Source organism: Mus pahari, chromosome 19, assembly GCF_900095145.1.
Source record: "Mus pahari chromosome 19, PAHARI_EIJ_v1.1, whole genome shotgun sequence".
NCBI classification, from domain to species: domain Eukaryota; kingdom Metazoa; phylum Chordata; class Mammalia; order Rodentia; family Muridae; genus Mus; species Mus pahari.
In genome coordinates this window covers 23,724,062-23,739,202 of record NC_034608.1, presented here as the reverse complement: position 1 = coordinate 23,739,202, position 15,141 = coordinate 23,724,062, and the positions used below count along the sequence as shown (strand labels likewise).

Here is a 15,141-nt window from a genome sequence, read left to right as displayed (position 1 = left end):
TTTTTTTTTTTTTTTTTTTTTTTTTTTTGGTTTTTGGTTTTTCGAGACAGGGTTTCTCTGTATAGCTCTGGCTGTACTTGGTAGACCAGGCTGGCTTCGAACTCAGAAATCCGCCTGCCTCTGCCTCCCGAGTGCTGGGATTAAAGGCCTGCGCCACCAGGCCCGGCTCTTTAGCTCTTGATAGCTATATAGCCTGGTTCCATCAGTTAACTATTATGAATAGTGCAGCAGTAAAAATAGATCTCAATTGTATGTTGACTTAGACTGTTGGGGGATTAAGTTAAGCTTATGTGAAGACTTAATGAATTTGTGGGCACAGGCATAGGAACAGCTAATGCTGCTGTTTTTCAAGAAGGAAATGTGGAATTCCAACAAATGTGAAAAGAAACACAGAAAGAAATGACTTGCACCTTCACCAATTTCGGGAGAATAGTTAGGTTAAATGGTGTTCCCGTACCTCAAACGTTTTTCAGAAGAAAAATAACATTGCTGTGCTACATGTAACCTTGAATATGCTAGCCTATGAATAATCCGACTTCCTTTATTAAACGTAAACTTGTAATTTTCTATGAAGGGAAATGTAACAATAAAAATGATCTTGGTGGAACAGTTTACACTTGTGATCCCTCTTGTCTAGAATCCCTTGATTTCCCATTTCAATCCTTTAGCATCAATAAGGAAAAGGAATTTGGATCCCCTTGCATGTTAGACTCTTTGAAGTATATGCTCCAAAGAAGTATATATGAGTCAATGATTCACAATGTCCTTTGCTGGTCTTCACTGGTCATCACTGGTCTTTGCTGGTCTTCCCTGATTTTCATTTCATAGAGAGAAATGCACCCAAGAACTTCACGCATTATTCCAGCTGATTCTTGCCTTAACTGCTGATTTGGTTGAGCCTTGCAGTTTCTGCTGAATTGAATCCCTGCTACTGTTTCATGTTTGGACTTGACTGCTGATATCCTAACAACAATGAATGGAATCACCCCAAAGAACTGCTTATAAACATGCCCACAACCCCCTTTTCCTATACACCTTCTTTGTCCCCTACCTCTGTTCTGTGGGCTAGAAGAAAGATGGAATTGTTCTAGAACTCTGAATAATATAGGCTTGGAAAAATCTAAGCCTACACAAGTCCTTTATGGCAGAGCTAAAGAAAGATAAGGGGAGTGATTCCGTTCGGAATACAGAAAACCATTTCACAGGTCTGAAGAGTACTGAAAGCAAGCTTTAATATATCCTCCAGAAACCCTTTAGTTTATTCTGCCATGCCTAGCTGAACCCAGAGTGTCATCTTTGACCAAGCCATTGGGCCTTCCACTTTGTGGGGATGGAGGTACTAACTTTGGACACTATAGAGCCTACCTACACTTAAGCGTACTTTGTTTCCCACCATGAGACTCCCTTGGAGAAAACTGTTTTCACTTGCAAGTGGTTCTTAACTGAAGATACTTTCTGAGCTATGGATGGTGGTGCTTGTCTACTTCTCTCCATTGAAGTATTCTGTGTGATTAAAAACCCATGTAGGACCTGTACATGTTGCCGTCTCTTGGAATTCATATGCCTGTTTATTTTCATAAGAATGAGAGAAGTAGGCATCCCAACACTCAGGAAGCAGAGGCTGTGGATTTCTGTGAATTTGAGGCCACACTAGTCTATATAGTGAGTTTCAGGACAGCCAANGATTTGTATAANAGTCTTGACTCTACATCTAAAAACAAGATGGGAGGGAGAAAAAGAGAGAGGGAGGAGGAGAAGGAGGGAGAGGGAGAAAGAGACAGGGCTTGAAGTTGGTCATGTGAGGAGATCTTGAGGATCTAGGTGCATGGGGAGGTGAACTATAATCAGTATGTACTGCAAAAAGAAAAAAGAAAATACCTCAACAACAAAATAATTAAAAGAAACTGACAACAAATCTTGGTGAAGAAACAGGAAAAGAAGATGTATTAGCTGCTGCTGGGAATATAAAGTACATACACCAAGAAAATCAGCTTTACAGGAGGCCTTCAGCCACAATAATTTGTCATAGTTGATGTACAAGTTTAAGCATACTGCACAGTTAGCAAAGACTAGCAAAGTTTTGGACAGCATGACAATGCAAGAGCACTCTCTCATTGTTTATTGGGTTCCATTTACTTTCTTTCTAAATGTCACATGCTCTCTCAAGCATCTGCTCTGGCAAAACATCGCATGCCCTTTCATGTGTCTGTTTCAGCAAAACATCCTTTCAGGTGTCTATTTCAAAAGCCATCACATCATGAGACAGTTCCACAAAAACATCACATGGCACAACTGAGTCTTCAAAGAAACCAGGATTTCCACTTCAGACATGTGCCCCCTCTTGAAAAGTTTCTGTATTGCCTAACCACATACCAAAGTCCATGCTAGCCTCTACTCTTCTTTGGACCCTATTCACACATACTTGTTATAGATCTCAAAGTCCCTACATGAAGCTCCTTGCTTTTCTCACCTATCCAACTTGTTTTCCAATTGGCTAGCTCCCAGGATGTTCCAAATTACAGCTCACCTCATTCTGCAATTGCTCAGCTCCCTTTAAAACTACCAACACAAATACCACACAGCTCCTCTGCTTTTCCACTGCTGAGGGATGGATAGATCTAGCCATGGCCAGTGTGCTTCATTTTTGCTTCACTTTCAGACACTCTAATGCCTCTGGATGTTCTCTCAAATCTACAATAAAAACCTTCTCCCTAACCAAGAATCACTTATTCCGGTTGTTTCTTTTCTATGCCCTCATTTATATCTGCTGTCAAAACCTGGAAAGACAAAATGGGCCCCCTTTCAAGNGGTCTAGCACCATCCTAACCAAGACAAGTGCCGATTTGTTCCCCCTTTGGCCTGAAGCATTTGCTCCTGCTAACTTCTGCCACCCACCACATTCAACTATAAATCTAGAGGCCACCTCTTCTACCTGATCGACCATGTTTCCTCTTGATAAGTGTACTCTGGAATGTCTCACCTCAGACATGCCTGCTTTGACTCTGTCTCTCTTGGCTCCTGCAACGTACTCCTGCAAAAGTCACACCAATGCACCAGACCATTCCTCTCGCCCTGCTAGATACCCATCAGGTGAAAAGGATGCATGCCCAGTAATAAGGAACCAACACNAAAATACTCAATGGCTTCTTTGGAGGCTCATTGTCTCTTAATATTGTGTCAGGGCATGTTTTTGTTACCACATGGGGTCTTTTCTACTGGTTTTGTGCTTTTATGAGAATCCTAAGTGTACCATTGAGTATGTACCGGTGTCTATACATGTTTCATGTGCTTTATACTTGGCTTTTTCCCTCTGTTATTTTTGTTTTATTTCAATCATTATTTTGGTTTATTTAATTTTGTATTATTATTATTATTATTCCTTAGATACCATTTTGTTTCCTAATGAGGGACAGGAAGGGAGATCCAGATGGGAGAAGAAAGGGACAGGAACTAGTGAGAGCCGGAGGAGGGGAAACCATAATCAGAACATACTGTATGATAAAATTTTCATTAGAAGAACAAACAAACAGGAAAAAAACAGGGTATTTTTTTTTAAAGAAAAATTACAAGCAACATACCCCCAAAAAGCACTCAAAATCAGGAACCATAATATACAAGTAAAGACCAGTGAGTCAAAAATTGCTCAAACCAAGCAATGGAAGGCAAAAAGTCTACAATAATACTATTGTCCATCTATAGATAGACATGGGGCCTATCCTCAAATGTGGTTAATGTACACAATGAGACTCCGTTATAGAAAACTAAGTTGCAAGTGTCAGTTGGAGATCGCATCTTAATCCAGTTCCCCCTCTCAGCACTGAAACTGTCTGGCGTGAACTTGATCAGTTCAGATTCGGGAGTTCTCATGTTCATCCGTTCTCATTTGTCCGGAGACACTGTTCTACCTCCTCTTGCACAGAGCTCCCCACACCCTTAGGGAAGGGATTTGATGAAGTCATCCCACTTAGATCCGAGTCTTCCAAACTCTCCCACCCTTGCACATTGTCCAGTCATGGGTCTCATGTGTTCATTCCCATTCACTGGGAGAAGTTTCTCTAATGATGACTGAGTTTAGCACAGTGTTACTAGGAGTCATTTCACTGACATATTCATTTAACAAAATAATAATATTTGGTTTTCCTCTAGGTTGATAGCCCATCCAATCTAGGGGTTTTCAGACTGTTGTCATTTTCTTGCTGTAAATTTTTCAGTAATTAATTTTCCATTGCATCCTAACCTTGCTTCTCTCCCTTGTTTCTTCCCAGTCTCTGCCCTTCCCCTATCTCCCCACTTCCATTCTCCTCAGAGAAGGAGAAAAACCTCACACAAATCACCTTGTCTGAGCCTATCAAGTTGTAGTAGGACTAAACACGTCTTCTAATATTAAGTTTAGACAAGGCAGCCCAGTTAGGTAAAGGGGATCCAAAAGCAGGCAATAGAGTTAGAGACAGAGCCTGCTCCACTTGTTAGGAGACCAACATGAAGACAAAGCTGCACATCCGTTTTCATCCGTGTAGGGACCCTAGGTCTGTCCCATTTATGCTTTTCAGTTGCTGGTTCTTATGGCCCCAGGTTATGTAGGGTTATTGGTTTCTTGTCTATTCCAACACAGGGCGTGGCTGATTGGGAAAGCAGGATGTGAGAGTTTTGATCTTGTTTACCCCCACACAGTCACCGGGAGGGTGTCGGGCTATGAGGAAACTGCAGGACCATGAGCTGTGCAGGACACAGCTCCAGAGGTGGGAGAGCATAGTCAAAGGTGCCAAGGACAGCCAGAGCTGGCTTGCGTGTCCCCAGGCTTGCAAGGAAGCCGGGTCCATCTGGTTCTCAGGCTCTTGGGCACCCAGGTGCCTGTGGAAGCCATGGAAGAGCAGAAAATGGGGTCAGGGCCTGAGGGCTGGATTTAGCCTAGGGCTGAGGGGAAAAAGAGGGGAGCTCCACCTGGGTCCCATGAGGATGAGTCCTTGGCTTGTCAGTGGTGTCAGGCTTGGCTTGGAGGTGGCCGTGACTGGGAGTGTAGAGGCTTTCTATGGGAGGTTTAACAGCGATTCTTTAAGTGAAGGTCTTCTCCATAGTTCTCCATGGCAAATCCCAATGAAAATAGACAGTCCATGGTTTTGAGGCATTTATTGTCATGGCAAAAAGTGGATGAGTAAAACCATACCCCACTTCTCAGGGCAGCCCTGAGGTTAAATATCTTTTGCAGAGAGGAGTGTCTGGGAAGGAGATTTGGTTGGCTATGTCCTCTAGGCCTTTAGGTACCTCATTAGAATGGAGATCTGTCTTGAGGCTATGTGACCACAGGTCACATTCTGTACCTGTGGAGGGGCTTGGGGTGTTGCCTGTGACTGATGGCCACAAATCTATGGAGTGCTATGGGGGGGCTGTACCTACATGACAGGAGCTATGTGCCCAGGAGCAGGACAAAATGACTTCCGACCGTTCAGGGTCATGGGGGTTTCTAGCCTTTGTTCAACCAAGAACCAAGCTGCCTTTCGTGGTCCTACAGGGTGTGTTAATTCTGTGGGTTTCCTTGTGGTGTCTTTGACCTCTCTGGCTCCTTCAGTCCTTCCTCCATCTCTTCCACAAGATTGCCTGAGCTCTAGCTAATGCTAGGCTAATGACCTCTGCTCCTGTTCCCATCATCTACTGGGTGAATCCTCTTAGATGACAGTTATGCTAGGCCCTGTATGCAAGAATACCCTTAACATTGTCATAGGTGGGCTTTCTCAAGGCATGGGACCCAAGTTGGGGCAATCATTGGTTGGCCATTCCTTCATATTTTGCTCGATGTGTATCTCTGCACAACCATGTGGGCAGGACAAATTGTAGATGGAAGGTTTTGTGGCTGTGTCCCCAGTCCTCCATTGGATGTCTTCACTGGTCACAGACAGTAGCTATTTCATCTTCCATATCCACTATTGCTAGGAGCCTTAGCTAGGGTCATGCTCATAGATTGCTGGGGTTTCCTTTCCCCTAGGATTTTTGCTCCTCCCAGAGATGCCCCACACCCACTGCAAATCCCAGTTCCCTCTTGTAGTCTTCTCTACCTCTCTCCTCCCTGCAACGGATCCCTCCTATTACCTTCCACACCCTGGCTCCTACCAAGTTCCCTCCCTCCATCCCCAACATCACACCTCCCGTTAGGTTTCCTTGTTACTTAGCTTCTTTGTATCTATAGATTCTAGCATGGTTATCTTGTGGTTGATGGCTATTATCCACTTATAAGTGATTGCTTACCATGTGTGGCTTTCCAGTTCTGGGTTACCTCAGTGAGGATGATCTTTTCTAGTTCCATTTATTTGTCTGCAAATTTTATGAGGTCCCTGTTTTTAATAGCAGAATTGTATTCCATTGTGTAAAGGTACATTTTCTTTATTCATTCTTCAGTTGAGGGGCATCTAGATTGTTTCCAGTTTCTGGCTATTACAAATGAACCTGCTATGAACATAGTTAAGAAAGTATCCTTGTGGTATGAAGGGGAATCTTCTGCGTATATTCCCTGTAATGGTATAGCTGGGTCTTAAGGTAGAACTATTTCCAATTTTTCTGAGAAATTGACAAATTGATTTCCAAAGTGTCTGTACAAGTTTACATTTCCACCAGCAGTGTAGTAGTGTTCCCTTTGTTCCATGTCCTCACCATCAGAAGCTATCACTTGAGTTTTTAAAATCAGCCACTCTGACATCTATATATTTAAATATGAGTTGCTTTGTTTTGCATTTCCCTGATGACTAAGGATGTTGACCGCTTCATAGAACACTTCTTGAGCATTAGAGGTTACTCTATTCAGAATATTCTGCTTAGCTCTGTACCCCATTTTAAATTGGGTTTGGTTTGTTGTCAAATTTCTTGAGGAGGGTATTGTTGCCTTATTTTCTTTCTCAGCTCATTTAGTGTTTGTATAAATGAGGGTATTGATTTTTTTAGATTTTTTTTGTTTGTTTTTAGCCACTTGGCTAAAGGTATTTATTAGCTGTAGGAGTTACCTGGTACATTTTTTAGTCATTTATGTATACTATCATATTATATGTGAATAGCAATATTTTAACTTCTTCCTTTCCAATTTTTATCCTCTGATACCATTTTTATTGATTTATTATATAGCTAAAACTTCAAGTGCTACTTTAAATAGATACAGAAAGAGTGTACACCTTGTCATGTCCCTGATTTAGTGAATCACTTAAAGTTTCTCTCCATTTAATAATATGTTGGCTATTAGCTCACTATATATTGCCTTTATTATGTCTTGGTAAATATTTTGTATCTCTAAGCTCTCCAAGACTTTTCACATGAAGGGGAGTTTATAGGCATTCATTTTTTGCAACCTACTTTTAATAAGGGTTCAACCTCTCCTCCAGCCCACCGCCCAGCAGAAACAGTGAAAGAGAAAAGTTATTAGGATATGGGGGAGGTGGACCTGTTTAGCAATAGTTCTTTAGGGGTGAGCTTGATCTTCTTTTTCAGCAGTTCAGCCCCATAGCAAACACCAAAATGGGACTCAGCAACTGCAGAGCAGTTGGCAGGCTTTCTGTTGTTTCTGTCATTGTTGAAGTTCAGCTTTTATCCATGACGGTCTGATAAGGTTAAAGGATTTATCTCAATTTTCTTGTATCTGTTGAATCTTGCTTTGTGACCAATTATATGGTGAATTTTGAAGAAGGTTCCATGAACTGCTGATAAGGTTTATTCTTTTCTGTTTGGGTGAAATATTCTACAGATATCAGTTTGGTTCACTTCTGGCATAATGTCTGTTGGTTTCTGTCTAGATAACCTGTTCATTGGTATGGGTGAAGTCTCCCACTATTAATTAATTCATGGAATTCAGTGTGTGAGTAAGGTTGAATAATGCTTCTCTTATGAATGTCGGTGTCATTGCACTTGGGGGAGTAAGTATTCAGAAGTGATGTCTCAGCTAAGTGAATTTTTTCCTTTGATGAGTATGAAAGTATCCTTCTCATAAGTTTTGATTAATTTTGGTTGAAAGTCAGTTATTTTTCAATCTGGCTATTTTTTTCATTTTTATTGGTTATTTTATTTTATTTATATTTATCCCTGCCCCAGTTTTTCCTTCATAAGCCTCCTATCCCCTCTTTCCTCCCACATGCCTCTATGAGGATGCTGCCCCACCTGTCAACCCACTCTCCNGNCTTAGCAGTCTAGTGTTCCCTTATTCTGGGTCATCATAACTCCCAGTGATGCCAGATAAGTTATTTCTCTGCTTCATATCCAGCTGGAGCCATGGGTACCTCCTGAATACTCTTTGGTTGGTGGTTTAGTACCTGGGAGTTTTGAGGGATCTGGTTGGTTGATATTGTTGTTCTTCCTATGAGGTTGCAAAACCCTTCAGCTCCTATAGTCCTGAACTTCCACATTGGAGTCCCTGTGCTCAGTCCAATATTTGGCTGTGTACATCTACATCTGTATTGGTCCAGCTCTAGCAGAGCCAGGCTGTGGTGGCACAAGCCTTTAATCCCAGCACTTGGGAGGCAGAGGCAGGAGGATTTCTGAGTTCAAAAGCCACCCTGGTATATAGAGTGACTTCCAGGACAGCCAGGGCTATTCAGAGAAACACTGTCTTGAAAAAAACCAAAAAAACAAACCAGCTCTAGCAGAGCCTCTCAGGAGACAGCTGTATCAGGCTCCAGTTACCAAGCACTTGGCATCAGCAAAAGTGTCAGACTGATTTCCAGAGTGGCTGCACCAGCTTGCATTCCCACCAGCAATGGAGGAGTGTTCCTCTTTCTCCACATCTTCACCAGCATATGCTGTCACCTGAGTTTTTGATCTNAGCCNTTCTGACTGCTGTGAGGTGGAATCTCAGGGTTATTTTGATTTGCATTTCCCTGATGACTAAGGATGTTGAACATTTCTTTAAGTGATTCTCAGCCATTTGAGATTCCTCAGTTGAGAATTTTCTGTTTAGCTCTCTACCCAATTCTTTTATTAGGGTTATTTGGTCTTCTGGAGTCTAAATTTTTGAGTACTTTTTAATATATTGGATATTAGCCATCTATCTGATGTAGGGTTGGTAAAGATCTTTTCGCAATCTATGGATTACCATTTTGTCCTATTGACAGTATCCTTTTTCTTGCAAAAGCTTTTCAATTTTGAGGTCCCATTTGTCAATACTCTTTTTCTTCCTTTTTTTTTGACAAGGTTTCTCTGTGTTGCCCTGGCTGTCCTGGAACTCACTCTGTAGACCAGACTGGCCTCGAACTCAGAAATTTGCCTGTCTCTGCCTCCCAAGTGCTGGGATTAAAGGCGTGTGCCCCCATGCCCAGCCCATTTGTCAATTTTTTTATCTTAAAGCATAAGCCATTGGTGTTCTGTTCAGGAAATTTTCCATTGTGCCAATGTATTTGAGGTTCATTCCCACTTTCTCTTCTATTAGATTCATTGTACCTGGTTTTATGTGTCCTTGATCCACTTAGACTTGAGCTTTGTGCAAGGAGATAAGAATGGGTCAATTTCCATTCTCCTAGCTAACTACCAGCAACACCATATGTTGAAAATGCTGTTTTGTTCCACAGGATGGTTGTGGTTCCGTTGTCAAAGATCAAGTGACCATAGGTGTATGGGTTCATTTCTGGGTCTTCAATTCTATTCCATGGATCTACCTGTCTGTCTCTGTACCAATAACATGTTGTTGGTTTTTTTTAAATCACTATTACTCTGTAGTACAGCTTGAGGCCAGGGTTGGTAATTCCCCCAGAAGTTCTTTCATTCTTGAGAATGGTTTTTGATATCCTGGGTTTTTTGTTATTTCAGATAAATTTGAGAAATGCTCTTTCTATCTCTGTGAAGAATTGAGTTGGAATTTTGATGGGGATTGCATTGAATCTGTAGATTATGTATGATGACCATTTTTACTATATTAATCCTGCCAATCCATGAGCATGGGAGATCTTTCCATTTTCTAAGGTCTTCAGTTTCTTTCTCCAGAGACTTGATGTTTTTTTCATACCGATCTTCCACTGCTTGGTTAGCCTCACACCAAGATATTTCATACTATTTGTGACTATTGTAAAGGGTTTCATTTCCCTAATTTCTTTCTCAGACCCATTATTCTTTGAGTAGAGGAAAGATACTCATTTGTTTGAGTTAATTTTGTATTCAGCCACTTTGCTGAAGTTGTTAGGAGTTCTCTCATGGATTTTTGGGTCACTTATGTATACTATATTATCTGCAACTGGTGATATCTTGACTTCCTCCTTTCCAATTTGTATCCCATTGATCTTGTTCTGTTGTCTATTTGCTCTGGCTAGAGTTTCAAGTACTATATTGAGTAGATAGGGAGAGAATGGGCAGCCTTGCCTCTTCCCTTATTTTAGTGGAATTGCTTCGAGTTTCTCTCCATCTAGTTTGATGTTGGCTATTGGCTTGCTGCATATTGCTTTTATTATATTTTGATATGGACCATGTATTCCTATTCTCTCCAATACTTTTAGAATTCTGAGAGCTTCCTCTTCATTTAGCTGTTTGCAAGTGTTTGAGGGTTTATTATAATTAATTAATTAATTAATTAATTTTTTTACACTCCATATTTTATTCTTCCACCCAAATCAACCATCCAACTGTTCCACATCCCATACCTATTTGAGTTTTATGAGATCTGAGTTGTCAACTGTTGACCTTAATTTTGGGGGCAAATAAAGTCATATTCCAAAAGTGCTTTCCTACACTCATAACATATAGGATGCTACCTAGATTTTCTTGTAGCAGTTTAAATTTTTCAGGTTTAGTTTTTTGGTTGTGAGCCTAGCCTTTAACGGCTGAGCCAAGGTTTAGTTTTTAAGATTTTGATCCATTTGGGATTATATTTGTGCAGCATGATAGACACAGATCTAATTTTCTCCTTCTAAACATGGACAGCCAGTGTCCCCGGCACCATATTTTGAAAGTGCTTTCTTTTCTCCAGCTTTAGTTTTTCAATTTTTGTCAAATATTAAGTAGCTGAAGTTACATGTACTCATTTTTGAATCTTCAATTTTGTTTCAGTGGTGGACATGTCTGTTTTTGTGTCAATACTGTATTGACTTGTGACTTTGGCTCTGTAATGTATCTTAAGTTTTGAAATTGTTTTCCCTTCAGCATTTTTTCTTTCTGTCCAGGTTTTTTTTTCTATTCAGGATCTTTTGTGACTTCATATAACGTTTAGGATAGTCCTACTTCTGTGAAGATTAAGATGGGGATTTTAATTGAGATTTCGTTAAATCTATACATAGATTGACAGAATAGTTATTTTCATGATATTAAATCTACCCATCTTTGAGCATGTAATGTCTTTCCATCAATTACTGTTTATGGTGGAGAGGAGTCAATTACAATAACAAATAGAATGATTTCACAGAAATATTGGGGTGAACTTGCATTAGAAGACACTTGTACATTTTTCTTGTTTCCCTACCATGGTTCAGAGATAGCATCATTAGAGTACTGATTAGAGAAAATATTCATCACAGATGTTAAGAGCTAATAGCATCCATAATTAAGTAACAAAATGAGGAGGTAATTGGGAAAATGAGAATAGAGAGAGTAAAGTATGAATGATAAGCATACTACATGTTTTACGGGCGTGAATAATAGTAGATAAAATATCTCACAGCCGTTCACCAAGGCATTCACAGGGGTGTATTCTGCACAGGCAACTGTCTCCAGGATGCCCAGGGAGAATCTCCACTCCAAGATACTGTGCCTCTTTTCAGCTTCCATAAAATCACCTGGTTATGCTCTAGTCATCAAGCCACCCACTGCTTGCATCTCTGTACACTTGGTTAAAATAATTCCACCTGCTGTTTTTCTAGTGTCCTTGTCTAGAGGGGAAAGAACCTCATTGGCTTCTACCTTTGTCCTTGACCTGGTGCAGACAAGATGAGGAAACTTAGCTGGGCATGGTGGCACAGGCCTTTAATCCCAGCACTCGGGAGGCAGAGGCAGGCAGATTTCTGAGTTCGAGGCCAGCCTGGTCTACAAAGTGAGTTTCAGGACAGCCAGGGCTAAACAGAGAAACCCTGTCTCGGAAAAACAAACAAACAAAAAGATGGTGAAACTTGGTGCTAGCTTGCCTATTCTTTTGGAAAGAAAAATTCCAATAAGTTTGTTTCTTTTTTCCTTTTTTCTTTCTATGCTAAAAGTAGAGTTTATGATTTCTTATTGGGACTCTATTCTTTTATTGAGTCTTTTAATCCATCATCACACTCAGGAATCCCCTGAACCATGAATATAGTTTTTAAATTTTATATTTCCAATTCAAGGAAGAGAATTTTATCTACTGTATGTAACTAAAGCACATTCACTACCAATGTGTATGTAAATGCTGTGGGTTTTCATTATTGACGACATATCTTTAGGATGAGTTTGGAGGCTTCTATCAAAGACCCATTTAGCTGTTACTTTTGAATTTGTAGTGATGTAAAATGGTGTGGTTGCAGAAGTAGAAGCCACTCACCTCATGGCAGCCAGGTAGCAAAAACAGAGGTAGGATTAAGCCATTCTTGCAATATGCCTCCCAATAACAAACCTCCAATCAATAACTTCCTTTCCTTTAAAAAACAATTGTTTTATATTCATTATTAGTATGAATACACAAATATCTACCTATTGAGTGCAGGTGCCCATAGAAGCCAAAAGAGGCTATTAGATCTCCTGAACCTGGAGTTACAGGAAGTAAAAATGGGTTCCGGGAACCAAATTCAGCACCTCTGCAAGAGTGTTACATGCTCTTATACTGAGCTATTTTCCTAAGCTCTCACCATGTCCAAGTCACACCACAGGTTAAAGGTCATCACCATTATTTGCATGTCATGTACAAGCAATAGCAACATCCAGTTATTTATGGATACAAAACTATGTTCATTAATGATTCAGTTCTATGAACAATATGCTTATTAGAGTGGTAGGCAAAAATCAGAATTATAGCTTACACATGTCTGATTTTCCTCAGACTCCCCAGTCCATATGCAGTGAAAGTTGTGGTCCTGGATTCAGACAATCCCTCCAAGAAGGAAATGTGATCTGTTGTTTTGACTGCATCCCATGCCCAGAGAATGAAATTTCCAATGAGACAGGTAAGTGTGTGCGGTACGGAAAAAAATTTCTACTTCTAATGGAGAACCCCTTTTTTATGAGGATTGGGGGCATCTGAACTCAGATTCTCACATTTGCTGAAAACATTTTACACAATGAGCCACCTCCATAGTCCAAGTTGTTTATTAGTTAGAAAATTAATGTAAAGCAAAGTGTAGTGGTACACACCATCTACATTCTGGAGGCAGAGATAAGCAGATCTCTGAGTTTACAACTAGCATGGCTTACATAACGAGTTTCAGGACAGCCAGGGCTACATAATAAGAACTTATTGCCTTGCCAAAGATGTCTTTGATTGCTATCCCAGGGCTTAGAGGACTTTCATCAGTGCTCCTCTCCATGTCTTCTGAGGTTATGGACAACACACAAAGAATGACTAGGTGCATTCACACTCACATTCACACACTACCTCTTTCAGGTTCCAGTACACAAAAGGTGATTGGCAGGAGTGATTTGAATGTGAGAGTGCTTAAAACTCCTCTCTCCTTCTTTACATACAGGGAGGAGCTCCTGGGGGATGTGGAATGAGACAGACAAAAAATATTTTCAGATTTTTCACCACCCTGGAGTCAGAGCAAATGTTTCCTTAGTGGATATTTCTCCATATATCTCTGAATATGATAAAGAGTGACCAAATCCTTCAAGTATCTGTGATGAAAGAGGGAAGAGGGACCAACACATGCCCCCCTCATTCTTAGAATTCTCACACTTGCCTTCAGGCTTAAAACATAAATAGCTCTCCATTCCCTCAGACTCAAGGAGGTATCTAAACATTTTTCATCTGTTTTCAAGGGAACCACTTTTTAACTCATTCTGCGAGTCTTAATTCCCCCACAGTGATGAATTCCACAGGTTTAGGTAAGAAATTCCTCCCATAACAAAGATTCCATTCTCTCCCCACTCACAGGGATGAGGCCATATTGTATTTCATAATGCAGTTAGTCCAATTTCCAAAGTTCCCATAGTCTATAACAGTCTCAATACTGTTTAGAAGTTCAAAGTCACTTCTGAAACTCAAGGCAATCTCTTAACTGTCGCCCCAAGTAAAATATAAGTCAAAATACTGATCATATACTTCCAACATAAAATGACATAAAATATGCATTACCATTTCAAAAGAGAAAGAAAAGGACCAACGTGAAGAAATACTGGTTCAGTGAAAGACCAAAAACCAGCAGGAAAACCCACAACTGTGGCATTTCCACTATCTGAGGGTCTCCAAAATAATCTAGATTTCATGTTCACAGCTTCACTCAGCGGCCTATTTGGGCCTCAATTAAGGGACACCCCTAAAACAAGCCTGGTAATTTTCTTAGTTATGGGAGAAGATTTCACAGATCCTTCATAGATTCTTGACTCAAAATCCAGAACCATGTGGGTGAAACTGTCTCCACTCTGTTATTTGCTGGGGCTGGAACATGGCCCCCTCATTCAACTACATCNTTATTTGCTTTCTGTTGTCAATGGTTTCTTTCACTGCTTTAGCTTTTCCTTAATTTCTTTCCAAAGTTTGGAAGCTTAGCTGGGTGAGATCCTTTCCCTGAGGTCACCACTCCCGTTATTTACTGAGCATCAGGCATTTCTTTACATGTTTTATCTCCTGAACACTGGTCTTAGAGCCATTACATTTTCTGGTGTTCATAGTCTCCTCAAAACAAACATTGTGTTTTTTCATTGCTTAGAATACTTCTTTTCATTATAGACCTGCATAAGTGTGACCACTAACAACCATGTAGCAGTGAATACTAGACTGTCTTGAAATCTCCTCTACCAGTGCCACTAATCTAAATTTCTTCAATTTAGCTGCAGACTGATTATATTTTAGCCAAAGCCAGAAAGCTGCCAAGACTTTAGAAACGGGAAAACCAAGGTTCCTACTTTCTCAAGCACAGTGGTGATACGGATGATAGTAGTAGAGTGGTGTGGAGGGGTGAGGTGTGCGCGCATGCACACGCATGCATGTATCACTCTCCACCTTCTTTTGGGAGACAGGGTCTTTCACTGAAACTGCAGCCTAATTTGGCTCACACTAGCTAGCTAGCAAGCTTGAGA

The 15,141-nt window shown here is 40.6% G+C and overlaps 1 protein-coding gene across 1 annotated transcript in view; it reads left to right on the top strand.

The window, feature by feature from the left end:
• LOC110336936 (vomeronasal type-2 receptor 116-like) overlaps positions 1 to 15,141 on the top strand; it is a 72,825-nt gene that overhangs the window by 21,506 nt on the left and 36,178 nt on the right. Inside the window, exon 3 of the mRNA XM_021219673.1 lies at positions 12,947 to 13,070. Within this exon, the coding sequence (XP_021075332.1) occupies positions 12,947 to 13,070 (124 nt within the window). The remainder of the gene's footprint in view (positions 1 to 12,946; positions 13,071 to 15,141) is intronic.